The sequence below is a fragment of the Astyanax mexicanus genome, chromosome 3 (genome assembly GCF_023375975.1).
Source record: "Astyanax mexicanus isolate ESR-SI-001 chromosome 3, AstMex3_surface, whole genome shotgun sequence".
Lineage (NCBI taxonomy): Eukaryota > Metazoa > Chordata > Actinopteri > Characiformes > Acestrorhamphidae > Astyanax > Astyanax mexicanus.
The window spans coordinates 50,129,092-50,156,938 of NC_064410.1; the positions used below are offsets into that span (position 1 = coordinate 50,129,092).

The 27,847-nt window shown below is 39.3% G+C and overlaps 1 protein-coding gene across 40 annotated transcripts in view; it reads left to right on the forward strand.

Moving 5' to 3' along the window:
- Positions 1 to 25,420, forward strand: part of clasp2 (cytoplasmic linker associated protein 2) — a 68,324-nt gene extending 42,904 nt beyond the window's left edge. For 5 of the 40 annotated variants that reach the window (XM_022683253.2, XM_049475431.1, XM_049475461.1 and 2 more), the window contains 24 exons: positions 292 to 396; positions 1,055 to 1,081; positions 1,749 to 1,775; positions 3,763 to 3,930; positions 4,186 to 4,227; positions 5,495 to 5,602; positions 7,295 to 7,357; positions 9,068 to 9,174; positions 9,336 to 9,359; positions 9,536 to 9,780; positions 10,377 to 10,440; positions 12,126 to 12,182; positions 15,050 to 15,213; positions 15,313 to 15,391; positions 17,554 to 17,697; positions 18,906 to 19,049; positions 19,816 to 19,922; positions 20,023 to 20,173; positions 20,552 to 20,756; positions 21,887 to 22,080; positions 22,205 to 22,333; positions 23,187 to 23,393; positions 23,489 to 23,605; positions 24,293 to 25,420. In XM_022683253.2, the coding sequence (XP_022538974.2) occupies positions 292 to 396; positions 1,055 to 1,081; positions 1,749 to 1,775; positions 3,763 to 3,930; positions 4,186 to 4,227; positions 5,495 to 5,602; positions 7,295 to 7,357; positions 9,068 to 9,174; positions 9,336 to 9,359; positions 9,536 to 9,780; positions 10,377 to 10,440; positions 12,126 to 12,182; positions 15,050 to 15,213; positions 15,313 to 15,391; positions 17,554 to 17,697; positions 18,906 to 19,049; positions 19,816 to 19,922; positions 20,023 to 20,173; positions 20,552 to 20,756; positions 21,887 to 22,080; positions 22,205 to 22,333; positions 23,187 to 23,393; positions 23,489 to 23,605; positions 24,293 to 24,379 (2,765 nt within the window). In that variant the 3' untranslated portion in view covers positions 24,380 to 25,420. The remainder of the gene's footprint in view (positions 1 to 291; positions 397 to 1,054; positions 1,082 to 1,748; positions 1,776 to 3,762; positions 3,931 to 4,185; positions 4,228 to 5,494; positions 5,603 to 7,294; positions 7,358 to 9,067; positions 9,175 to 9,335; positions 9,360 to 9,535; positions 9,781 to 10,376; positions 10,441 to 12,125; positions 12,183 to 15,049; positions 15,214 to 15,312; positions 15,392 to 17,553; positions 17,698 to 18,905; positions 19,050 to 19,815; positions 19,923 to 20,022; positions 20,174 to 20,551; positions 20,757 to 21,886; positions 22,081 to 22,204; positions 22,334 to 23,186; positions 23,394 to 23,488; positions 23,606 to 24,292) is intronic. The other 35 variants (XM_049475457.1, XM_049475458.1, XM_049475468.1 and 32 more) reach the window with 27 other exon arrangements.
- The last annotated feature ends 2,427 nt before the right edge of the window (positions 25,421 to 27,847 follow it).

Consider the following 27,847-nt stretch of genomic DNA (forward strand, 5'->3'; position numbering starts at 1 on the left):
CCTGTGACTGACTGTGATTTACATTCAGCTGCTGCATCAGGACGTCTCCATGCATCTCTCATCCCTCTGGTGTTCTCTCCATCACTCCTACTTTAACCTTCTTACTAACTGTCAGTGTTTAACCTGTTCTTCATCACAGGGTTGGTCCTGCTACGTGAGATTTGCGTGGTTTCACGTACGAGATTGATTGATTGAATAAATGGTCGGTTGAAAGAGAGCTGAACAAAATACAGTGTTCTTTTCGGCTGAAGATATTGAAGCTAGAAAGTAAAAGTGTCTGTGCATTTCCAGGACGACTACGCACCAAGCAGCCGCTGTCAACACCATCAGGAGTGGGAAGCAGTCAGGTGGACTCCAGAGGGCGGAGCCGAACAAAGATGGTTTCACAGTCCCAGCGTAAGTATATGAACACTGACACGCCCAGCCATGAGAACTTCACAAATGTAACGGCACATTTTTATAGCATCACAGATATGCTGTAAATTCTGATGAGAACATTTAAAACATATCATAGCGGTGTAACTGTATGTAGATTTATACTGTATTTGAACTGTCGCAGTTTGGACGCAGTGGTTTGGTGCATGCAGTCAAATGAAGAATACATACTACGTTTAGCCTCTAGGTTTGTGCAAAAATCGATAAAGATGAAATGTGCACCCACTACCCATAACCTTAGGAATGTATGGACCAGAATCATGGCGAAACGAATGCTCGTTGTCTGTAGTGATTTGATATTTCCCAGTAATACAGCAATGAAACAAATGCTGTTAGTAGGAGTTACTGCATTTTACTGGTACTGAGCCGAAAGGTGATTTAATATACCATTACACCTCTGTTATCTAACATAACACACAAATTATGCATTAGGAATATTGATTTTAGCCAATAGATCCATCCACTCTGACAATACACACTATGCACGTTTGCACACTCCGAACAACACTTGCTTGTCTGTAGCATCCACTGTCTGTTTGAGCACAGTGTGTGTGTCTGTGGATTCATCCTGCACTCGGGATGTAACACACAGCTCCTTCAACTGTTTCTGTGCCTCTAGGTTCCGACGATTCAGATTGCACGCCAGGTACCCTCGTCTGACATGTTGGCGAGTGTGTTAGTGTGTGAGAGTGACTGAGTGAACAAGACTGTGTGTGTGTGTGTGTGTGTGTGTCAAGTTTCTTGCATGCTGTGTGGTAATCACTTGGCTGTGTTAGTGAGTCCATTTCTGCCTGCAGGACAATCAAGAACCAAACACTCTAGGAAGGAAAAGCGCACACGCGCGCACACACGTGTGAGTGTGTTTGGAAGGCAGAGCTGACGTTTTTTAATCATAGTCTCCGTAAAACCCAGTTAAATAAACTTTGACCAGCAAGAACTTAACCAATGGGAGAAGCAGAGAATCATAAAGTGTGTGAAGTGTGTTAGGAGTTTCATCAGTTTCTGTTTTTATTTAGTTTTATCTTCATGGTGGTTGAGCATTGCGGCTTACTGTGCAGTTATCAGTGCAGTGTGCAGTGCTGTTCGGCAGCTTTCTGATTCTGTGTGCGCCTCACATTGCTCTCTTTATTTGCGGACTGGTGTTTTTTTGTGCCTTCATGTACATCTGGTGTCTGCGTTTGGACACTCAGGCCACCTGCATGACTTTTATCCCATAACGCATTGCATCTTTTTAATGTGCTTTTCCTCCTCCTGCCCAATGGGCCTCCCGGCCCCTCCCACCTCTCTACAATTCTGCCCCTTCATTGGCTCAGGATCTCAGTCTGCTACCCCTGTTGGTGGTAAGAGTTTCCACATATTTTGCTAGTCATTCATTTCCTGTCCCCTTTCCACACCTTTCCCTGGGCTCCACCCTATTCTCCGACATGTTGTTTCTCGGCAGATGATGGAGATTCACTGACTGTCCCATCAACGCCCCACTCTACCTGCTGCATTTAGAGTTTATAGCTACCCTGCTTGGCTCACTATGGGTGACTTAGGGATTTTGTTTGTTTGTTTGCTGCTTACAATTTATTTTTTTATATATATTTTGGTTTGTTTTAAGGGGCATTAGTTAAAATTCCAGAAACAGCGGTAAAGCAGTTAAGAGTTGATGAATATATTAATTCGGGAGACATTTTTTCCTTTAGATCTCCAGCATGCTATTCTGGGCCTTTTCACACCTGTACTTTTTAGACCGGTTAAAACAGATTCCGGTTCGATTTCACCCTTTCGTGATTCATTTGGAACAATGTTAATAGAGTAATCACACACAGATGTGGAGCAAAACAACTGTACCTGGACCACAGAGAGGAGAGGGAGGGGGTCTTAGTTGGCTCCTAAACAAATTTTGGAGCGGTTTATGTGTGAAGAGAGTGAATCTCAAATTGAGCCAGCCCTGCAAGTTTGACTTTGTCAGTCTTCTGCAGGTGTGGTTTAACCTTTTAAATTGTGCATATAATTACTACAGCTATTAACTGATGTTATCTCTTTATTTCTGTTCCATTTATGCAATTTACCTGCAGTATCTGCTTACTAGTTCAAAACATAGGACCATCTTCCTGTATTTACTTTACTGTCTCTGCCCCACACAGATTTGACCAGTAAGTAGAGAGCAGTTTCTCACATGGTTTGTTGTTACTCATTTTGGTGCACTTGGATTTTTCCCTGTGTGAAAACAAACAAACCATAGGGTAACATAAACTTAACTGATTTAGACCAGCGCAAACCAAGTATAGGTGTGAAAATTCCCATAAGTCGCCTTGTCAGAGAGAAAAAATTAAGGTCATTAAGGCCTTCTACACAGTTTTCTTAAAGCAGCAGCGTTTCACCAATACAAGCATGATGGGGTTCACCATGACATGTGTTTCTGCCAACTACTCTGTAGAATAGTCTTTTAGAGTCCTTTGTGCACTTCCATGAGTTTATCAGTCACTGCCTGTTTTAGTTATTAGCACTGTTAGCTTTAGCTGACCAGTACTTCATATGTTTTTCTGAAGGAAAATCTGTTCATCTGTTCTTTGTGTGAAGTTTGTCACTTTTGCAGTTCAGCACATTGTTCTCTATATATTTATGGTAGACATACCTGTAGCATTGTTAATTCTGCATCCATCGAGTTTTCTCAGATACTTATTACATATGTTCTAATGCCAGTGCTAAATTAGTCGTTTTAACATATTAATAACACTTTTGTTAATTTTTTTATTTTTACAGTTTTGAGTTAGTACTAAAAGAAAGAGAGAAAATCGACTAATGCTCCTTTAATGTCAAAGACAATTTATAGGTTTATTCTAAATATTTGTTTATATGAAATTAAGAGGTTTAATGCTTGATATTGCAGAGAAAAATATGGAGGAGCTGATTCATGTTTTTCTTCTTTAGTGTCTTAATAGAAACCTTTTTCACATGTTCACTGGCAGCACTTCATTCTTCCTGTTTGGCGACACCTGTTTTTTATTTTCTTCTTTGTTTGTGTCAGTTAATTATTGTGTGGAGTTTCATTTTAGACACGTGAATGAAACCTTACTCTAGAGAATTCCTGACACATGCAAATCATATATTCCTTAACCTACTTAGAGGCTGATTTAGTCGTGCTGGTTTGAATTTGGTTTTCAGGACTAGTTACTTGTAGTTATTGTCTTTGTGCTGTTATAATAAGTACATGTCCTTTTAAACTAGTGTGTGTGTGTTGTGTGTTTGTCTGTGTATTACATGTAGGCTCATGTAGTAACACTGAACTTTTCTTTTCTCTCTTTTACCTCTCCTCTCTCTCTCTCTCTCTCTCTTTAGCGGGATCTCGTTCTGGATCTCCAGGCCGCGTGCTGGCGACCACAGCTTTGAGCACACTCAGCACAGGTGCACAGCGTGTGAGTGCAGCTCCAGGCTCCCATCGTCGCAGCAGGATCCCCCGCAGTCAGGGCTGCAGCCGGGACTCCAGCCCCACACGCCTGTCTGTGGGTAAGCACCAGTCTCACTCTGTATCACTGCATCAAACCTCAATAAAATTAAATAAAGTTTTTTAGATTCCCTTTATGCGTCATAAATTTGTGCTCTCACAGTGTCAAATGTTTGCATTATCAATGTGAATTGCCTGTTTTCCTCATCTCTTGGCTGTATGATTTTGTTGGGTGTAAATGTTGGTGTAGCAGGGAGAGGGCAGTTTCCAGTAAATCGATTTCTTACCCTTCTTAAAATTTGCTTTTTCAATCAAAGCGCCGTCAAACATCGGCCACATGTACAATGGAGCTAAAGGAGGTATGTCTTCTATCTTTCCATCACCCATTCCATCCCAATAATTCATCCGTCCATCCGTCTGTCTGAGCACTGACTGCTGTCACAGTACTGTTTTATTGGCGATTGGGCTGCATTAAGAGCTGCATTAAGAGCTTTGGAGAACCTGGGCTTGCTCTGACAGTAACACGCTGTGCCACATAATGCCACTGCTGTGATGTTTATGTATCATAACAAGGTGTTCTTTTGCATAATACGCATTTCTAAGAGTCCCCATCTCAGGAATGTTGCTGCAAATGAAAGTGTAGAGCTTCAGCACAAAAATTAAGCTCAAAAAAGTAAATTACTAATCAAATACTACGGCTTTAACTTTTCTTTACATGTACCTCTGCATTCTTATGCCTTTCCCACTTCCTTTCCCACTAACATCCCCATCTGATTTCGTGCTTGAATTGCATGCATCTATAGTTTCAGTGTAGAATTCAGAACGTATACAGCTCTGGAAAGAATTAACAGACCACTTCAGTTTCTCTGATTTTGCTATTTAAAGGTATATGTTTGAGTAAAATTAACATTGTTGTTTTATTCTGTAAACTACTGACATTTTTCCCAAATTCCAAATTCCCAAATGTCATTTTAAGCTTTTATTTGCAGAAAATGAGAAATGGCTGAAAAAACAAAAAAAGATGTAGAGCTTTCAGACCTCAAATAATGCAAAGAAAACAAGTTCATATTCATAAAGTTTTAAGAGTTCAGAAATAAATTTTTTCATGGAATAACTCTGGTTTTTCACAGTTTTAAGCATCTTGGCATGTTCTCCTCCACCAGTCGTACACACTGCTTTTGGATAACTTTATGCCACTCCTGGTGCAAAAATTCAAGAAGTTCTGCTTGGTTTGATGGCTTGTGATCATCCCTCTCCCTCTTGATTATATTCCAGGGGTTTTCAATGTGGTTAAATTAAAGAAACTTGTAATTTTTAAGTGGTCTCTTATTTTCGTTCCAGAGCTGTATGTCTGTTTTTTGGAATATCTGTTCTGATGTAGGTACTAAAGCAAAAAAATGTTTTGTATGGGGTTCCTTAGAGATCCATTTCAGAACCCCTACATTTAAATTCATTGTTTGTGTGTGAATCTTATGTCTGTTCTTTTTCTTCCTCTCTTCTCTCCTCTTCTAAATCCTGTACTTTTTGTATTTGCCTATTTTCTACATCTTCATGCCTCTCTTTCCCTATTTTTCTCTCTCCCTGTTTGTCACCTTTTTTCTATCGTCTTCTTTTGGGGTGGGGCAGCACGGGGTAGTCGTATACCGCGGCCTAGTGTGAGTCAGGGCTGCAGTCGCGAGGCCAGTCGAGAGAGCAGCAGAGACACCAGCCCTGTGCGTTCCTTCACGCCGCTTGGTGAGTAGCCAAGGCAAACAGTATTTTTGGAATCAACAGTCCATATTAATCAATGGCCCAGAGGACTCTGGAAACAGACATTGCTATTTTAATTGCACAACAGTGTGTGTAGATTTGTTGTTGTACATTTTGCAGATTTGAGCATGTTTGCCTCTCTTTGCAAGGCCTTTATGAAACTAGTGCACTTGAACATTTCTCTCACTGCTTGCCTTGTTTTGGTTTAAAGACCATACCCAATGCAGGTCTGTTTAAATATGAGCTGTCTAAGTGTTGGCCTTGTCACTGGTTTAATGCCCAGAATTGCTGCAGCCATTCATGACCAGAGGTCCTAGGGAGCACACTTCCCATCCCAATCATTCAGCATGATGCTAGCTAATGTAACAGAAGTGTAGTTTAGTGTTCTCCTGCCAGTGTGTTGAGCTGTCCAGTGACTTTACCTTAGCATCAGCTATAATAAGGGCAGAAAACAATCTGGTGGCTGGCTTCATGTGATTTGAAGGAAGCAGGGTTGGTACTGACATTTTTAATTGTTAATTTTGAATTGGGGACAATAATTGTGGGGAAAGAAAGTATGATGACTACAGTGTTGTTGACTACTTGTATTGACAGCCCGTTTATAACAGAGCTGCTCTTCTGATCACAGTGCAAAACATCCAGTTTCAGTAGACATGGTTCACTGGGGTCAGCGTCAGGTTGAAGATATCATTGCTTGCTGGCTTTCAAGTTTTGCTTTGTATCATGTTACGGATGCTGATGCGTGATGACACATGCAGCATTTGAGATGATATTCCAGCCCAGCTCACTAGAGAAAAGCTTTTTGAAAGTAAACCTTAGACTTTGTTTACACTGTCAGTTTTTGACAACTGAGGAAACTGGTGTTTTGTTAAATTTACAGTGGCTGATTAATTAAGAACTCTTAATATTGACTAAAATATTATTTGAATGATTTTTTTATACATTTGAAACTTACAAATATACATATTATACAATATTTTTAAATATTTTTTGGCTCATTTTCATAGACTTTTAATTTTTTTCTAGGGATGCATTAGGATATCAAAAATGATATCCGTTTATTTTAACATTCAAAATGTGCTACAATAGCTGCACTTCTTTTATTTTACTGCATTTTTTATCCTTTACAAATATAAATGTTAATGTGGTAAGGGGTGCACATGAAAAATATGGGTTATCAGTATTGACCCAAAATTCCCATATTGATGCATTCACAATTTTTACCTTCTACTACTCTTGTAGATAAATAATATAGATGATAATAATTTAGAAGGAATAACTCTACAGCCTGTTATGTTAGAGTTGATTCAAACATTTATTTACAATAAAAAAGATGATTTTAAAATAGTTTTTAATTTCCTTAGGTTTTACATAAGTCATTAACTGCCGTTCAGTGGTGCGCTCTCTGTCTTTAATAAAAACATAATGTTTTAATACTGGAGAATCCTACAGTATGAATAAGACTGAACTTCCTATAGAGCTTTTCATTAGACAGGAGAATTAGAACTGGTCATATAAGCAGAAATGGACTTTACAGTTTGGGCACTGTTGCGTAAAGCCTGTGTCACAATGGGTGATGGGAGGTGCTGAGAGTTCTGTCACCGTGGGTTTCTCTGGTGGGCTCTAACACTGGCTTGGTTATGCGTGTGTGTGTGTGTTTGTTTGTGTGTGTTACAGCTTCACGGCACTACTCTCGCTCTACTGGTACTCTCCACGCCTCAGATGCCTTTGGGGCAGCAGGTGAACTGTGACCCCCAGCCTGCCCAGGCCTTATTTAAAAGCAAAAAAATGAAATAAAATCATGCGCAGTCACCTTTTTATTTTATTTTATTTTTTTACCCCCATTCTGCTTCTTTCAGTTTAGCATTCATCGGACCTGCATGCTTTTACATTTAGCCTCCATAACAACTGTTCTTCCCATCTTCTAGGAGACAGCTGTGTTAATACACTCCAGCAAAAGGCAACAAATGTGGGAATAGAAAGTCAGTGGCAGCTAAGAAGCAATGAAAGAGGGCTTCAGGGAAACAGTGGGGCAGGACAAAGTTTAAAGAAATGAACACAAGAGAAACAAAAGCCCATTTCACACCTGATGCTTTAAATGGTTGAGTAATGTTGTATGGCATTGTGAGAAATGTGCTAAATAGTCATGGAATAGCAGTATGTAAACTGTAAAGTATGCAAAGGTGTTCAGAGCATGATTGGGAACGCCCACATCTGTATATGAGGCCTGATAGTGGGTCTCGGAAGGGACATTTCATTTTGGTTGTTCCCAAGTTTATTTCCCAAGGGAAACATTACTCAATCCACAGTGTCATGTGTGGACCGGAATACATAATAAAAGGCATTACCACCTACAGTGGACAGTGCAGTGAGTGATAATGATTGAGACTGGCGGCATCAGGCTAGAATTGTCTGTGCAAACAGACAAGCAACTCTGGCAGAAATCACATCCACATTCAATGCAGCATCCCACACACATATTCCACAGGTCAGTTCAGCATTCTTTAGCCGCCAGGGTACATGGCACACAATACTTGTTCCTGTCAGATGTTGTTTGGGATGTCAGTATTAGGGTGAAAAATTACATTTCCACTGTTCCAAACTTGGCTTGTGCACCTCCAAGAGGTTGAAAATTCAGTTGTACTGTTATTTTGCCTCAATTTTGATGAAATTCAGATCACATTTTTCCCAACAACTACGGCCTTCTAGGGTAAATTTGTGCCTGAAAGTATGCTGAGAGGACTGGAGACTCACTTGATACTGTGGATGGATATATACACGTATAATACAGTCATATCTAGCTTGTATTCTTATTACAGAAAAAACGTGGTCAATTTGTCCAACTAATGCAATGATAATAGAACAGTCTAATAGTACTATTACATCCTTTTAAAAAGCAAAAAGAAATTCTAATGAATAAAATAATCACAAACTAACTGGAATATAGAAAACTCTTAAATAAATATGTAATTAAAATAAACCTACTGTTTTAGACAATGTCACCATACAGGCACATTGATGTTATTAGGCTCTCTTTACTAGAGGAGGATATGTTAATATATTATTGGCGTCTGGTGTGAAATGGGCTGAATATTTTCTGCATTTGAAGCTTTTTGCTGACCGTTCATGTAGGCTCATTAGTTGAACGTTTGTATTCGGACTGATTCCACAAGTGGTCTTCCTGCATTCTAACCCAACATTTTATGTATTTTGCTTTAATTTATGTATTTTGCATTAAGTGATTTTTCATTTTTGTCCTGTTGTTCTACATAATTGTCTGGATTTGACTTACCCTGCAATGTTTTTGTTGGTGATGGGTTTGTGTTTGAGTCGTCAGTTGGATTTAATTTGTTGATTTTGTTGTGATGTGGGCGAATGGGCATCTCTTTGGGGTGTATTTGTTAAGTGTGATTATTGTGTGTAATATGTATATGAATGTGTGTGTTTTAGGGTCGAGTCTGGGGATGTCTCAGTCCAGTCGTCTTTCTTCCTCTGTCAGTGCCATGAGAGTATTAAACACGGGGTCAGACGTAGAGGAGGCCCTCGCTGATGCACTGGTAAACACATGACTGTGTTCTCCCAGTCCACCCAGTACTCTAACATGAATTCACTCTTTCCTGTTCACTGAAGTGTGTGTCTGACTGACTCTGTGCTTAACCCTTTTATGTTCTTAATTCTTCTCTCGGTTTAATCTCTGACTTTGTGTTAATGCTGCCAGCTTTTAGGAGATATGCGGAGCAAGGTCAGTCTGTTTGTATTTCTGATAGTCTGTCTGTGTTTATCGCAAATCACCTGTAATGTAACATCCTTTATGTGTCAGCATTCCTCCTTTTAGGCACTCTGTTTATTTGTTTGTTGCACATATATTTTTTAAAGCTCTCATCCACATTTCTGCTGTTCTCTTGTCTCTGTGAGCAGAAGAAGCCAGCCCGGCGGCGGTACGAGAACTACAGCATGTGCTCTGACGATGATGCGAACAGTGATGCATCGAGTGCGTGCTCGGAGCGCTCATACAGCTCCCGCAACGGAAGCATTCCCACGTACATGCGTCAGACTGAGGATGTGGCCGAAGTGCTCAACCGCTGTGCCTCCGCCAACTGGTCTGAGAGGAAAGAGGGGCTGATGGGGCTGCAGACTTTGCTGAAGAACCAGCGCACTCTCAGGTATCAAGCAGGCATATCTGCTGTATATGCTTACATACATACTTACTTACATACGTTCATACATACAAATTCACACAAGTCTTGTGGACTCAGTATGCTTTCAAGGTAAAAATAGATGGTCATTACAGAATCTAACTTTTGGTTTCTGGCGTATATTTTGGGCATACTCGTCACTGCCAAGGTAGTAATGTGATACAACACGTCTGCTCCTCCATTGTGACTAATTGCAGTTCAGGTTAGCATCTGATCACTTTATCCCTTCCAGTACTCTGGGGTGGGATTATTGTTGAGTCAGAGGCCACACCCACACAGTTCTAGTATTAAAATACTGGCTAAAGCTCTGCTGACAAGAGACGACTGTGCTTTAACTTTACATGTTTCCTTAATATTTGATGACACATACTGATCATTTTATTATTTACTACTGAAATCCTAATTGATCCTTTAATTATGTTACTTTATTACATAATAATAAAAAAGGAGGGCACCACATACTATATTTACTTCTAGTACTGCACTTCTGTGAGACTCAGAGACCCACAGTGTGAATGACATTATTGACTCTGATTCTACTTTGTCTCTCTTTTCTCTTTCAGTCGGGTCGAGCTCAAGCGATTGTGTGAAATTTTCACCAGGATGTTTGCAGATCCACACAGCAAGGTACCATGGCACGCCGCTTGCAGTGGGGCTCTTTTATGCTCGTGTGCGCATGCACAACACGCACACATACATATATATACACACACACACGCACATATACATAAACACCCCTTCATCAAGACATGTACCCCTGCCCTGCACGAAACCTACTCTTGGATAACCAAATATCGGATTCTGCCACACTTGGAGCCCGTTTTTTTCCCCCTCAGACACTCACTCACACCCTCAGCAGCACTCTCGACCGGCATGCGCTCTGCACACTAACTCTGGGGGTGAGGCCGGTGGCTAAAGGCATGTTTGATGATTTGGGTTGATACGTTTGGGTGGATTTCTCTTGCTCTTCACCGCTCAGCTCCTGTCACTCACCGCACTGCCGCTACCTCGTTCCGTTTCACGCACACAACAAGATGTTTTTGCAGAAATACTAAGATTAATAAATTATTTTGTAGAACTGCAATTGCAACAACATTAAATCCTAGCGTTTTAGGTGCACTCGTAAATTCTTAAAGCAGCATTATGTAGAGTTGCTACTTCTTGCTCTTGTAGAAGATAGAAAGTGTAATTTACACTACTTAAGGACGTACAGTGGTTGGACAATGAAACTGAAACTCCTGTTATTTTAGTGTGGGAGGTTTCATGACTAAATTGGAGCAGCCTGGTGGCCAATCTTCATTAATTGCACATTGCACCAGTAAGAGCAGAGTGTGAAGGTTCTTAGCAATAACCAGCAGGGTAGGAGCACAGTTTTGCTCAAAATATTGCAATACACACAACATTATGGGTGACATACCAGAGTTCAAAAGAGGACAAATTGTTGGTGCACGTCTTGCTGGCGCATCTGTGACCAAGACAGCAAGTCTTTGTGATGCATCAAGAACCACGGTATACAGGGTATTGTCAGCATACCACCAAGAAGGACGAATCACATCCAACAAGATTAACTGTGGACGCTGTAAGAGGAAGCTGTCTGAAAGGGATGTTCGGGTGCTAACCCGGATTGTATGTGTTTCCACCAGAACTGTCCGTCGGGACAATAAATTATTGTGGTCTAAAACCAGGTGTTTCAGTTTCATTGTCCAACCCCTGTACATTATACATGCTTTTCTGAACAAGCTGAGAGATAAAGAACCATCAGTAAAAGTGAAAGAATCTCAAGGGCTTAGATAGTAGAGTAATACTGTACTCTACAGGATTTTTCACAAATATCATTCACAGTTCTCACTTAAATCAAATTTGCATAATGCAATGAAAAGTGTGCCAAGCGCAGAGTACCAGTGATTGAGATGCTGTTCTCTTTTTAAGTCAGTGGATTTTAAGTATATTGTAAAATATGACATAATGCTGCTTTTAAGACAATAAATATATTAGCCTGTAGGATAGGATAGCCTGTATTGTGGAGTATTATGCAATAATGCCCAAAGACACTTGGACAAACATAGCGTGAGTATCCTTAGTACTAATTAGGTCTGGTCCAGCTATACATTTTTTACACAAGTAAACGTAAAAACGCCCAAACACTAACCTGCTCAGCGCCTTATTTGCGGTTTGAGCTGTTTTCTCACTCACCTGCAACGTTTTCCTGGAGTTCCCTTGGGCTCTGTCCCTGCTCTCGTTTGTTGGGTCCTTGCCCTGCTCTATAAGTCTTATTGACGGGCATTGGGCCCAACCCTCTCTCTGATTTGCAGCGTGAGTCCAGAGGCTTCGGCACGGCAGAATCCGGTATCAGTTCCGCCTCCTTCAAGGTACAACACACATGACTTCATATTCACATGCCTGACCTGTCCTTCAGGGTTCTGGAGAAACTGGAGTCCTGATCCCTATAATGTGTCTTCATTTACAGTGATCTTGAAATGCTCTAGAATAAAGTTTTGACTTGTGTAGTTTTCTACCCTTTTTTCTTCCCTTGTGTTTTTCTACTTCTGTTTTTTTCTTTACATTTTGTCCGGAATGTGATAATGTCTTCTGTTTTTTGCTACTTATAACTCAAAAACTCGTTAATAATTCTAGTACTTCTAGATGAGCATCAGGAGTGGTGGAAAGCTCAGTTGGATACTCATGGTGACCTTGAACTCTTGAACCTGAACTGTGACCGAACCTGGGATGTAGCCCGTAATGTAGCACGCTTCAGGGGGTTGACTACTCTGGTGGTCATGCAGAGTTCATAGAACCACAGTCATAGTTACACTCATGACTAGCGTTCAGTTCGTCAGTAGATGACACACACTGAGAACGTCATGAGGAATCTGATTTGCCTGAAGTGAAGCAGAGCAGCAGTAAACTCACTGTATGACAGGAGCCAACACTGATGCTGTAAAACCAGAAGAAACACCATCAGTAAAACACCAGCACTCCCAAGAATACAGGTATATTGTGCTGGTATATTGTGCTGATTCACAAATAGAGTTTTTAGGAACAGATAGCAGATTGTGAAACAGCATGACTCTGGAGTCACCTGGACACAGGCCATGCTCACAGGCAATGTTTGACTCACCCTTCAGTATTGCAGGATGTGCCATTAAAGTGTCTTACACTGACCTGAACTATCCTCTGTGCTTTCCATCACCTTTGCTGATTAGTCTGAATGAAACAGAACAGAAAGTTTTAGCAGTGTTGTAAGTTGTATTGGTTTTCATTTTATAGTTCAAGGTGCTGTATATGATTTTAGAGAACAAGTGTTCTATTCTATATTTAAATTCAACACTATACCAAACACACACTTCCCCTCAGTGCTTACTAATAAGATCCACCACCAAATTTCATGCACGTTGTGGGTTAGCAAACTGTTGCTACAACTGTGATCTTTCACAAATGTTCACATTTGTGACAAAACAACACTGACCTATTTCTGTGAAACAGCAAAAATAAGTTGGTGTTGCCCACACATCGAGCAGAAATCGAGCAATATCCTAATCATTTTTCATGCCATTATTAGAGGTCCCCCTGAAGTCCAAATGTGTTCTTTGCTTGAGCACAAAGGATCGTTGTTGCTCATTAATTGTTGTGTCTTGGTCAAAGTCATTTTGTTTGATTCCCATTTACACAGCCAGGGCTGAATATGAACACTTTTTGCCTTTTTCCAGTGCACAAACATACCATAGAGCTAGAGAACATAGATAAATTATAACATAATTAGCTGAATGTGCTTATATACATAAAATGTAAATGACTGGATTAAAATTGTATACAGCACCTTTAAATCTTGTTCAGAGTTGTGATGATGAATAAACTCACTAGATTGTGTTTTCTTTTCATGCCTGTCCCTGGGGTGGAACTGTAGAGAGTAAGTTCTGATGCATTTTTTGGAGATTTTCTTCTGGTCCAACAGCAGTCTAACCACTTTTGAAGCTTTTTGACATTTTGCTTTTTCCTTTTTGGGTTGTTGTTCCTTATTCATTTTCTAAATTTGTGCTGCGTCTTGAGTAGCATGTGATTTTTGGTGGTTTGCTGCTAACAGGACTGACTGCAACACTAATACACTAATCAATAACAAGATTTGATGACACTCGTGACTGATGCTTAGTAGAGAGCATTGATGTCATTGATCTAATTGTGATCATCTTCATGCCATTCTGCACTTGTCTAATCAAGAAATGACATTTCAGTTTAGTTTCTCATAAACATCTCTTAATTATAATCCACTAAATAATTAGCCATCATGCTAACTGATGCATTTCTTAATGGGCAACTAGTCATTGCCACACCTGCCTTGTTTCTTGTTTGGTGCTGACCAACCTTTACCTGAGTTCATTTTGTTCTGAAGGAATGCTTGTACTGTGGTCAATATAAATCAAAGGTCTTAACTCGTTACTTTTTGAACCCTAATGGGAATGCATTTGTTGTTTGTCAATCAACACAAAAAGCATGCTTTTCTCTTCTGCTGGCAGCACATCAGCCCTGCACTAGCTGTGTAATCTGAGTAATATTGATAGATGCTTCTGTTGTTCTTGAAACATGCCAATAGTCAATAGCATAATAATGTGCACTGTATCACTATATGGACAAAAGTATTGGGACACCTGCTTAGTCATTGTTTTACTGAAATTACAGGTATTTTAAAGTTTTATTCTGCTCTGGTTTAAAGTAACTTTCCAGAGAACAATTTCTACTAGACTGTGCATCAGGTTTGTAAAGATCTAAAGTTTTGTGTTCAGCAACATATTGGTAGGGGGTCAAAATGATCTCATATCTAACTCCCCAACCCATTCCAAAAGCTTTGAAATGTTCTCCACCTCAATACTAGAGGGCTTTATATATCCTTTTATCTTGGTGCATTTGCATATTTTTGTCAGCAATAATGTCAATTTAAGGTAGATGAATGTATTTTTAAGAGGGGTGTCCACAAACATTCTGACATATAGTGTTGTAGTAAATCTGTTCATTTGAGAGTAGATTTTCTCTCCTGAATTGCAGAAGTTTTGAAGCGATTAAATATAATCATATATACTGTATGAACAACTGATAATGTTTTGCCCAGTCAGCAAAATGCAAAGTGCACATTTATATGTAATGCTGCTCTACCACAAAATAATTCACAATCAAACTATATTAAAGTTTCTATAAATCTACCTCTTTTCTCTTGCTGATTACATTCTGTATGTGTTTTATGTAGGTGTTCAGCATGTTCCTGGAGACTCTGGTGGACTTTATAATGGTACATAAAGAGGATCTGCAGGACTGGCTGTTTGTACTGCTCACACAGCTGCTGAAGAAGATGGGTGCAGACCTGCTCGGCTCAGTACAAGCCAAAGTACAGAAAGCTCTTGATGTCACAAGGTTTGTACAATGCAAGTTGCTGTCCAATCATTTTATTAGCAGAAGCTCTGTAAGTATTATTGAGTTGCACGTCTTTTTTTTGACTGTCTCTTTCTACAGGGAATCTTTTCCTAACGATCTGCAGTTTACCATTCTCATGAGGTTCACCGTAGACCAAACACAGACACCCAACTTGAAGGTAAGTGCTGCTTTAGGGTCTGGCATTGCGTCTTCACAAACCTGCTGGGTTGGGTTGGCAATGTTCAAACTCATGCCTGGTTGACCAGTGTATAAACCTTAAGGCAGTGATTGCTGCGGTGCTGCAGGTGTTTAAAAGAGTTCTAAGAAGACAGAGTGTTTCAGAGTAAGTGTCAGTAGCTGTGAGATGGATGTAAGCTCGCATCGAGTCACGTGAACCATGAGGTCCCTGCTTGGCACAAGACTCCACCCATCTTCATCACCCCGGCACGCGTTCACACACGACCACGTCATTCGGCTTTCCCTCCCCTTTTATAGTTTTTTTTGTTTGTTTTTTTTGTTTTTGTTTGTTTTATAAATACCTTTTATTCTGATTTTTCATATTTTTGTTTTCACCAGCAGCCAGTTGCACTCGTTGTGTAGTAGGTTAGGATGGTTGGTCTATTCTTAACCACATTTTGAATATAGTTCATGTAAAACTAGAGGAACTAGTTCAAAATTTCGGTTGCAGCACAGAGACTTTAGAGAGACCGTCCATCATAATTAGTACTAAATTAAAACGGTCTCAAACTTGCATTTTTTACCCCCCTGCAGCCAATCAGGAATGTTCTCCAACCTAATCTAGAGCTAGACAATATTTGAAACAGTTCATATTCTGAAAGAAAGTTTAACATTAAATATTTTAACATATTTTAAACAAGCTAAGTGTAGATTATATAAAGCGTCTGTCTGTGACTGTTTTAATAGATTGTCAGTGAATGATAATGTAGGGGTTGCTAACTGAAAAAAGTAATGTTTCATTAGTTTTACTACTGATTTTTGATATGTATGGTAACAATATCCACCTACATCCTTTTTTGTCACTCATTTTATAATGAGCTTTACAAATTGTGTATTTCAGGGATGTGAAGCTGGACTAATAAGAAATAAGAAACTAATACACATTTTGTGGGGGCTCTTTGCAGTTTTTCTGTGACTTTTATCTTGCTAATATTAGAATTATATTGTATAGAATAAAATTAAGCAATATACTGTGATATAAATTTTGTCTATATCGTCTGACCCTAACAGACATTACTACTACTGTTAGGTAGTAGTACTAGAGTAGTACTAGTTTGCCTGGTTCAATTAATAAACTTTTAGAAGCTCGTAAATTAGGACACTTTACTTCTTAAATAAACTAAGCTTAAACTTACAATCAGCTGGTGCAACTGGTTACAGTACTTTTTCTTCTTCCTGCCCCCCTCCCTCCCCGTGTTTCCCTCTCTGTTCGGGACTCTCTGTCATTGACATGCTCTCCTCTCTCTCTCTGAAGCCGGGGAGAAGGCGCTGTTGCCGGTACGGGGGCGGGGCTATAGAATTGCTTCCCCTCAGAAAGCGACGGCATGCTTGCACACTGCAGGAACATATCCAAGTGTGGAACCAAGCAGTACAGGTCAGTGAGACACAGGGGAAGCAATTCAGTAGAAGTCAGGGCTCCAAACAGGCACCTCCTTATTTTAAGCACAGCCTGTGAAGGCCTAATGGCATCATAGTGTTGACAGCTCTTACTGTTGTAACAGTGCAGTCGTAGGTCCCTAATAACAGTGAGGAGGAGCCTTGCACGAGTGAGAGAGAGTGAATGAGTGCATTGAGATATCTAGTATTACATAATTCAATACACCTCTCAACAGAAAGAGTTCAGGTTACTTAGTTGATAATGGATGCTGTGCAGCTGACATACAAGAAGATAAAGAGTGCAGCATCCGTCCCAACACCACGCATTATCTCCAGTCCCTTTGACACACTGCGCAAACTCTCATCGTTTGATCGCTTAAATGTGCATCTACTGTCTTGTGTCTCGTGTCTCATCTCTCATCTGTTGGTTGTAACCCGTATGCCAAGTCTAGCTTCGTATGCGTTAACTGGATGTTTATTGGAATTATAGCAGAAAGCTGCCTTAATGTATTGGGTTTTTGTGTTGGTGTTTTGCAAATGGTTTTAAATTGATCCTAAATGTCCAAATATGTGATGTTCATTTGCTGGACAAATATGCGGTTAATGCAAGTTGTAATATAGAAGTTGCTGTTTTTGTAATATGTAATATGTGATATGTAATATCCTTTATTATGAGAATACAAATTGTGCTGCAATTCAGTAGTAATGCGAGGCCGATATTTCCAGGTGAAAGTTGCCATCCTGAAGTACATTGAGACCCTGACGCTACAGATGGAGCCACAGGACTTTGTGAACTCCAGTGAAACCAGACTGGCAGTCTCCCGCATCATCACATGGACCACAGAACCCAAGAGCTCTGATGTTAGGAAGGTACAATGACATACCAACATTACAATTCTTATTCCAGTACCTAGTTTTCTGCATTCTACAAATTAGCACTTTCACCACCAGCAACATATATGGTTTAATCGCAGCAGCCTTCTCAAAATGTTTATGGTTAGATATTACGATACCGTACACAGATTAATCAGTATGTTCTTGATTTAACTTGGAGATTTGTCTGTTAATAGCATTGAATATACACAGCGTTTTATTTAAAAATATATATGTATATTTCTAATGCCCGTGATGCCTGAATCATAGTGGCCAAATATAATATACAGCTCTGTAAAAAAAAATAATAAAAGTTTTATTCTATAAACTAAGTACAACATTTCTCCCAAATTCCAAATAAAAATATTGTCATTTAGAGCATTTATTTGCAGAAAATGAGAAATGGCAGAACTAACAAAAAAGATGCAGAGCTTTCAGACCTCAAATAATACAAAGAAAATAAGTTCATATTCATAAAGTTTTAAGAGTTCAGTAATCAATATTTGGTGAAATAACCCTGGTTTTTAATCACCGTTTCCATGCATCTTGGCATGCTATCCTCCACCAGTCTTACATACTGCTTTTTGATGGTCTCTTATTTTTTTTCCAGAGCTGTAAGTCCAAATATTTGTGCACACCCATGAATGAATGAGAGCATCCATTCTCAGTATTGCCAATATAATAGGGCTCTCTGAAGTAGATGCACACGACCCTCTTAATACCATATTACTCTTAGTAACTTAGTACCAAAAACATCCTCACTACCTCGCTAAAGTCTATAAGCTGTCTTGGCTTTAAACTTCTATTACTGCTACTCCTTCGCTAAAGTCAAATCAGCAGTGCCCCAAAAACTAGCCCTCCCTGAAAGAATAAGCACACTTCCCAATACTTTTACCCATATCATGTATCACAATTAGTGCCCTAATAATAGTACTATTGTTCTGTTTTCTAAATTATAGTTACAAAAAAACTCTCACCAGTCTGTAGTCTCTTCATGTATATTCTCCATCTGTCAGTCAGGCGATATAAATGAGAAGCACACATCGCATTAGGCTCGCTAATCAATAATTAGCTGTTTACAGCATCATATTAGCTGTTGCCACTCTACTTGAAGGTGTTGTAGTTGTATCTTGATTAGGTGAAGAGTATTTTAGAGTGGAACATTTTTCTAATTTGCTGGATGATTATGTATTGCTTGATTGCAGGCAGCCCAGTCTGTACTGATTGCACTGTTCCAGCTGAACACACCAGAGTTCACCATGCTTCTTGGCGCACTACCTAAAACCTTCCAAGATGGAGCCACCAAACTCCTACAGAATCACCTGCGCAACACAGGCAATGTAGCACAGGTAATGTACCTCCACACGTCCACTTTTTTGCCTGTATTCCAGAGATTAAGAACATTTATCCTTTTAAATCCTGAATTGTCAAAGAATTGTTTTAAACCTGGAGTGCTTTCTGTCCAATTATTTTAATTGTCATATTTAATATATATATATATATATATATATATATATATATATATATATATATATATATATATATATATATATATATATATAATACATTGCTCACAGCAGTTTTTAAACTAAAAACTAAAACGTCAACCTTTTTTTTTTACCCATTCTATTCCATATGATATGCCTTTAAAATTGTCAATTCAAACTTGGAAATGTCTATGTGCACAGAGAATGCATACGGAAGGTTATATCTTTTGATGTAATATATTATGTTTAGGTTATTGATTTGAGGTTATATTATTGTTTAATAGTAATTGTATAATTATGTATAGTACTCATCACACTGACATTGCTTTATATGTTAAACATGATACTTTCCATTTAGCTTTTAAAGGATTAAGGGTCTGTTAAAGTTTAAGTCTAGTTCTAGACTATACAGCATTATGAAGGGATAGTCCCTATTCAGATTAAAGTGTAGCTAAGAAATAGGCTTGGTCCTGGTCTGAGGACATGACTCTTGTCGTGAAATGTTAAACCTTTGTGCTTGGGGTTACAGTAGCTTGGTAAATTGACAGAAAGCAACAGGTTTAAGGCAAAGCTTTACATGATTAAAAACAGTTAAAAAAAATCTGAATTCTTTTTTCTGATCCTGCAGGCCACCGTGGGAAGCCCTCTAACACGACACACACAAAGATCACCAGCCAGTTGGTCCAGCCCACTAACCTCCCCGACCAGCACGTCACAGAACGCACCCTCACCTAAGTAAATCTCTCTGCCTACACACACTTCTAAGATTTTCTCACAACAGAAATGTGTATATTCTCTGGATTTACTAATTCTTATCTTGTATCTGTTTGTGTAGTGCTTTTGATTATGACACAGAGAATATGAACTCTGAGGAGATCTACAGTTCTCTTCGGGGGGTTAGCCAAGCCATCCAGAACTTCAGTGTCCGTAGCCAAGAGGACATGACTGAACCACCGCGCAAAAGAGAGGGCGATGGAGGAGAAGAGGTGAAATATGCTGCGGAACTGCTCTCTCTATTTATGTGTCTTTTAGAATCTAAAGGCTTGACTAAATCATTATGTGTGCATAGGAATCAAGATAACAAGCAAATTCAGAAAAAAAAATCTGATTAAAGTAGCACTATGTTTCCTTTTTTAATCTAAAATAACAGCTTCAGAATTATGTTATTGGGAACAAGAAATCCCAGTGTTTGCATTAAGGTGCTTAAATAAAAAATACTATATAAATAAATATAATATACCAGAGACTGGATGTCTTGTTGGACATTCAGAAGAGTCCAGTAATACCAGAGTAATTACAGCATTATTAATATTGAGCATAAACCAATTTAACTAACCTTTAAGGATGTTTGTGTGTTTGTGCAGGGCGGTACTGATGCTACAGATTCTGGCCGGACGGCTCTGGATAACAAAACCTCTCTCCTGAATACTATGCCCCTCCTCTCCTCCAGTCCCCGCCCCACAAGAGAGTACCAACCAGGCGGTTACTCTGACTCTTCCTTTGGGTCCTCCCCTTTCAGTAAAAGCATGAAAGATGCACTGGACCAAGATGCAGAGTCCCTTACAGACGGTGAGTCACAATATTCATATAGTGTCAAACTGTAGCAGTACATGACTGTATACAATTTTGTTTATTTTTATTATTTAAGGGCGTTTTCACACCAGCACTATTTGGTCCAGTTGAAACGGACTCTGGTTTGTTTGTACTCTTAGTGCAAGTCGATTGAGCAGGTTTAAAAACAATAATGACACTCTGGTGCGATCAAAAGAACTGGACTGAGATTTTCTAGTGGAGGTGTTCTCGTTCCGGTCCCAGATGAACTCTGAAACGGTTTGCTTGTGGTGAGAACGTGATTCAGTCTCAATCCGACCCAGCTATCAAATATACTACTTTTATTTGAGCTAAACCGCTGCTAAGGCGCAGTTTAATCTGAGATAATTACAGCTTTGAACAAACACTGTGTCTGTTTTATGCTTTCGTGTCCAGTGCAGCTCCTGTTCACTACTCGCAGCCTTGCATCTCCGTTTATTAAGTGAACTTTTGCACTGCATGCCCCATAAAAAAAATAAATAAAAAAAAACACTGTGAAATTGCTTTCCGCTAAACTGCACAGATATACGTGCTGGAACAAAGAATCTTATCACTATATTTACTTTCTTGCTCCTGCGCCAGACAGCTCTGACCAATCAGAGGAGACAGTGTGCTCCCGTGGTTTATTGGTGCACATTTTTGTGTGTTTTGCGTCTGTGTGAAACCAAACCAAACGGAGGGAGAAAACTCTCCAAGTTAACAAACTCATTTTACCCTAAAAAAGATTTTTCTCCATAAATCAAGTAGCATTGCTGAATAAGTTCACAAACATTCCTGTCTAGCTGTTAATAAAATGGCTTCATCAGTACACCAAAGCCACTGTTGGGTTTTAAATCTCACAGTTCAATGAGAGGTTGGTAAAGCATGGAGGGAAACAACATTATGCTATTTTTCTTTTCAGTAGTTATATATCAACTTTCTGCAATTTACCACCTATTTTCCATATAGTCGTTTCATACAAAAGTAATTTACATTTTTTTGAGTCACAGATTCAGTGTTTAGTATGTTAAACCCATAAATTTCTTAAACCCTTGGCCTGTAGTCTCCTTTACTCCCTGTAGTGTGAATTCTGATTAACTTATTAATGATGCTGTGATTTGTGCCAGCAGACAGTGGTGTGGACCAGTCGGAGGTGGTGGCTGAGCTGCTTAAGGAGCTCTCCAATCACAGTGAGCGGGTAGAGGAGCGGAAAGCAGCACTGTGTGAGCTCATGCGGCTCATCAGGGAAACACAGCTACATGTCTGGGATGAACACTTCAAAACCATCCTTCTGCTGCTACTGGAAACTCTGGGAGATGGAGAGGTAAATAAATGAACACACATACATACATGCATGGATACACTCACATGCATACATATAATTTGTTTGTCTTGGTTAAATTTTGTAGCTAATTTCTCAATTTTCTCATTCTTGCACACTTCTGCAGCATGTGATCCGTGCTTTGGCACTGCGAGTGCTGAAAGAGATTCTGAACAGGCAGCCATGGCGCTTTAAAAACTATGCAGAACTCACCATCATGAAGACCTTGGAAGCACATAAAGATCCACACAAGGAGGTCAGCCCCCAGAATGCACCAATTCACTGTCTTGTTGTAGTGCTATTGCACTGATGCTCCATAGAACTGTTGATAAATAAGGACAAAATAATTATTTTAAAATATACATACATTAAAACTAATAGTGAGGTGTTTTTAGAGGTGTATAATCTACATCACAGCTCCAATCACTGGTGACATCACTAGTTTAAACCTTAGTGATGCTTCCTTTGTATCTTTCAGTTTCCTTCACAGTTCTTACAATTCTCATTTTGAGTTTTGGCCCTTAATTAATGTTTAATTAGTGCAGGATGTAGTGAATTATTGGCTTCAAACAAATGATTCACCTATCCCAGCAATGCAACCCTGCCACTAATAGACACGTCCCTGAGAGTCACATTAGGTTCAGTGAGCTTTAGTTTCAGTAGCACAATAAAGTGACTGTCACTGTAGTATGTCTTTGGGAATTAAACCTCAAATCACTGATTTAAGACACTTAAATCAGATATACTGTGTGTATGTGAGAACTAGATCCCTACAATAGCCTCCACTATTTTTTACAGTCTGGATGTAATGAAAATGCTCTTTCCTGCACAGACAATAGACTGAAAACTGTTTTTTTTTTGCATATTTCTAAAATGAATAGCTGGTAGTTAGAATTTAGACTTTTGTAGCAACTAGCTTAACAAACTTTTCTAGACTACTTAACTTAATATGATCAACTCAATTGAAAATATAATTTGACCAATCCTTAATCCTTTAAACTGCAAAATGCAGTTGAACTTTTTATCAGGACTTTTATCAGGCATTCTAAAATAAACACCAACCTGAAATAAATGCTTAATTGCGTGTGTGTGTGTGTGTGTGTGTGTAGGTGGTCCGGGCAGCAGAGGAGGCAGCTGCTATGCTGGCGAGCTCCATAAGCCCAGAGCAGTGCATTAAGGTGCTGTGCCCCATCATCCAGTCTGCAGACTACCCCATCAACCTGGCTGCAATCAAGATGCTGACCAAAGTCATTGAACGCCTGTCCAAGGACGGCCTGCTCCAGATGCTCCCTGAGATTGTCCCTGGGCTCATACAGGTATGAAGTTATGTGGAATTTTTATAGCACAGTGTTGTCAAGGTTGTGCCAAGTCCTGGATTTCTCTGTAATATTTATTTTTCTCTGTCATTTAGGGTTATGATAACTCTGAGAGCAGTGTACGAAAAGCCTGTGTGTTCTGCCTGGTGGCTATCTATGCCATTATTGGAGAGGATCTCAAACCTCACCTCAGCCAACTGTCAGGCAGCAAGGTGAGTTGGTAGCATACAAACTGTAAGCTTTCTCAGTTCACACCAGTTGACTCACAAATAAGGGCAGTAGTTGTAGTATACTATTTAGTGCACTAGTTTTCAAGAGATTTCCCGATCCAGCCAATTCCTATTTTAAACCCAACCCAATTTTGGCTAATCCTCAAGGCAAAATTAACAGATATAATTCCCTCCCAGCCACAGAAAGGATAGTTCTCAGAAGGTAACCGAGCAGTTTAAAGACTGCAGAGTGTTCAGCTGTTTTAGAGTGTAACAAAGAAACACAAGATATCTGAAAACAATATAAAACTATTGCTTAAACACTCTTTCAGTAGTTTTAAATAAGCCCTAATTGGCACATTTGGAACCAGAAGAGTACACAGATGCTATAGATCACACAATCACAGCACATTCACCACACAGTAATGTAGTTATTTCACATCAGTAATTGACAAGATTTGGTACCACTCAAGTGCATGATCAGGAAGCTCATTTATACGATTTCTAAATCGTAAAAAAACTTAAAAAAAAAAAAATAATAATAGTCATTTAAATTAGGTAGGCTAGCAAACTAAATGAATCAGTTCAGAATGTCTCATTTTACACTGGTCAGCTTTATTATCAGTATCACTGACATCTGACATCTGATGAATATAAAGACAATAACTTTCTTTTTTTCTGTCTCTGCAGCTGAAGCTGTTGAACCTGTATATAAAGCGTGCTCAGAGCGGCTCCAGTGGAAGTGACCCCTCAGACATGGGAGGTCAAGGCCTGTAGCTTCGCCCACAGGACTCACTCACAGGACTTTATGAGGGCAGGCTTTTTAACATGCATATAGAACACTCCGACTGCTATACACTCACACAGGCTTGCAGTCGCGCACACTCTCACATGTATGGACCTACACTGCTGGACTCCATCCCTTGCCTTCTTCACTCGACCCTCCAGCTGCAGTCTAAAGCCATGTGGGGCAGCACTGACTCGTCTAAAACACTTCCTGCCGAACAGAATTCAGCTCATGTGTTTCTGTGTGCCTGAGTGTGTATGTGTGTGTGTTTCTTTGTGGAAGCTCCATCTGTGACGCTGGTGGTGAGCTTTGTAGAGCTTGACTGACAACGGAAGGGATTGTGTGTATGCGTTTGAGTGTGTGTGTGTGTGTGTGTGTGTGTGTGTGTGTGAGAGAGTTCAGTTACCTGTGGAAATCCCAGCAGTGAGATAAGGGGGAGAGAGAAGAGGCTTTGGGTGTCATTCCGCAATATCAAGGTCATTTCTTTTGTACTTCAGAATCTGAGCAAGAATATCATTAACCCTGACGGCTCCTTATGGATTATTAATGGTCATATCACTTCATAACACTGAGCAGTTGTTTCAGCTTGCTCTATTATATGGCATATTTTGCTTGGCTATATGCATGTCATGATTAAAAACACAACCTTTTTATCTGGCAGCCTACAGGGCTTAACCGGGTCCCATTCTCATGCCCCAGATGTGTCGCGGTCGTTCTGTGAAGCCAGATGTGACTGATTACATAGGCAATATGTATCTCTATAATAACACAGCAGGAGTATTGGAGAAGGTTTTGTGTTGCTCGGAGGACGCGTGGATTCTTTTCAGTAGCATAGTGTCATTCTTCTCCGATGGGAAATTTGTAGAAATGTATTTATGCATTTAAATGGCAAAACTGTTGTCTTTCTCCTCCCTGTAGTCTCTCTTTCTCCCCTTGTGAGGAAATTCTTTCCTCTGTCATTTCCCCACTGCATTTCTAGAGCTATGCTAACAGTGAAATAAAATAAAGAAAAATGTACAGACATAAACAAACTGGTTTTCCCCTCGTTTACTTGTGTGCTGTGTTTTTTGTTTAGTACTGTGTTTTGTGATGTATGTGCTTAAAGCAGCTTTATGTGAGAATTGGTATTTCTTGCTCATATCCTCCCTCTAAGGTCAGGAGGTAGAGTTTGCACTCTGAGCCAACCCTCAAGAAGGACATGTTTTGCACGCACATTCTGGGTCAACACAGATACTGTCTGTTAACTAAATACTATTTATATATTAAATAATATTATTAGAGTTGTAATTTCTTTATAAGGAAATTAATCAATGTAATTTATTAAATGAGTTCAATGAAGAGTTGCAATGATTCCCATACGTTTTAGAGCTGCAGTTCTCTCTCACATAAACGTCCTGTTCTTTCAGAACTGCATCACTAAATATCTTAATAAAGTGCAGTTCTTAAGTCATCCATGTTTTTCCTTAGTGTTACTGTGAACATTAAGGTTAGTAAACATTCACCTCGTTAGATGATATTTTCAATTTTTTTTTTTTATCATTTTAAGCAGATTATATTTTTATGTAGTAAAATAAATGTGAAAAAAGTATCATGCTAACTTTTGGCCACCCTAGGTGGTTGGAACACTTTGGAAGCTTTTGCCAGCGTTTGAGTTGAAAAATATTCAGGGAGAATAAAGTGGCAGTGCATTGTTCTATTGTGCACCAACATTTGTGCAAACATGACGTTCATTACATATGTAATTTCCTGTGTCGTCACTATAAAATGTTGCAACGACTCTACTGGCGTAGAACTGGCTTCTTGCTGTGAAGCATGTTAATAGTTCTCCCTTTCTGGATAAATAACAATCTCCTTACTTCAACTGTTCATTCGACAGTCAAACCGTACATTTGATTTAACCAAAGAAAGCTCTTATAAAAAGAGGTACATTTATATAGTGTCAGGTTCCCAAGCCTAGCCTTGGACAACAGAGAATTCTGAATGGGGATTTTCCAATTGAAAGACAGGTAAAGTCACATTGGCTTAATACCTGTCTGGAAAAGTTTCCTATAGATGAGGACGACAAGAGGAAGGTTTTTGGAAAATGTTACATTTCCCAGTGACTGTTGGTTTGACTGGGAGAAATGGAAGCTGAACAACTCAGGCAATGCATAGACAAAATCAGAGCAAGAGGAAGCCTTGTGAAGGAAGCAACAGAGGGGCCAACAATCACACAGGAGGAGCTACAGTGGCTGTTCAGTGGCTAAGACTAGAGAGAAGGTGGCTCAGCCATCAATATGATCGACTCTCTAAACATCATGGAAACAAATCAGTACTGGAGTAAAATACTACAGCAGCACATCTGACAGAAAAATTAAAGGGAACTTATGCCCAACTCTCTATTCTACACACTGTATACTGCACTGTATTTAATTGTATGTGCTGTATACTGCACTGCATTTCACTGTATGTGCTTGGGGTGTGCTATATCGTATCATACGCACAAATATCGCCAACATTTTTGAATATCGTGAACAATATTATACCCTGAAATATCATGCCATATCAGCCACCCCTAATTATAACATCAGGGTACTGATGAGAAATTCAAACTGTTCTCATTTCCCATGATATATACACTAGAGACAGATTATATCTGTCCAGTATTATTTATTTTACTTTAATCTTGGATATATGGAGATTTTTGGAGTGCATTATTAATATCATGACATTCTGGATCATTAACTTCTGTTACAAATCTGATGAGATTCTTGTATTTTATTTAATATCTCAGTTAGGGAGGTGCCATATCATTTCGTATAATATGAATTCATTTTCATTTTGTTGCAGTAGTGTATTTTTGAAATATTTATTTATATTTAATGTTTTGTCATATCGCCAAGAGTATTGTTATCACGAAAATACCATTATTAATACATATTATTTTAGGGTCGCCCACCCCTAGTATGTGCTGTATAATGTATTGTGTTTCACTCTATCTGCTGTATATTCCTGTATTCTGCACTGTATTTTACTCTATGTGCTGTATACTCTACTGCATTTCATTATGTGCTGTATTGCATTCAAGATGGTATCTAAGAAGGTTGCTATGGTGTTCGAACTGATTGCTATGGTATTTCTTAATGGCTGTTATGGTGTCCTGAATGGTTGCTGTTAAGTTACTAGGTGGTTGATATGATGTTTAAGTTGGTTGCTGGGGTGTTGCTAAGTGATCTTTGGGCGGTTACTTAGATGTTATCAAGTGGTTGCTGTGGTACCCACATGGGTCAAATAGCTGTACACAAGCCATCATCCCACAATCAGACGGACCAGTCTGGAGTCGGAGCGTTGCTGGAGAAAAAAAAACATAACTATGTTAAAATTTGAGATTTTTTATTCATGTAAAAGATGGCGAGTGTGCTGAAGTTGTCGTTGGTATGAAGTAATTCTAAACTGATGCTGGAACTGCGTTTGGTGAC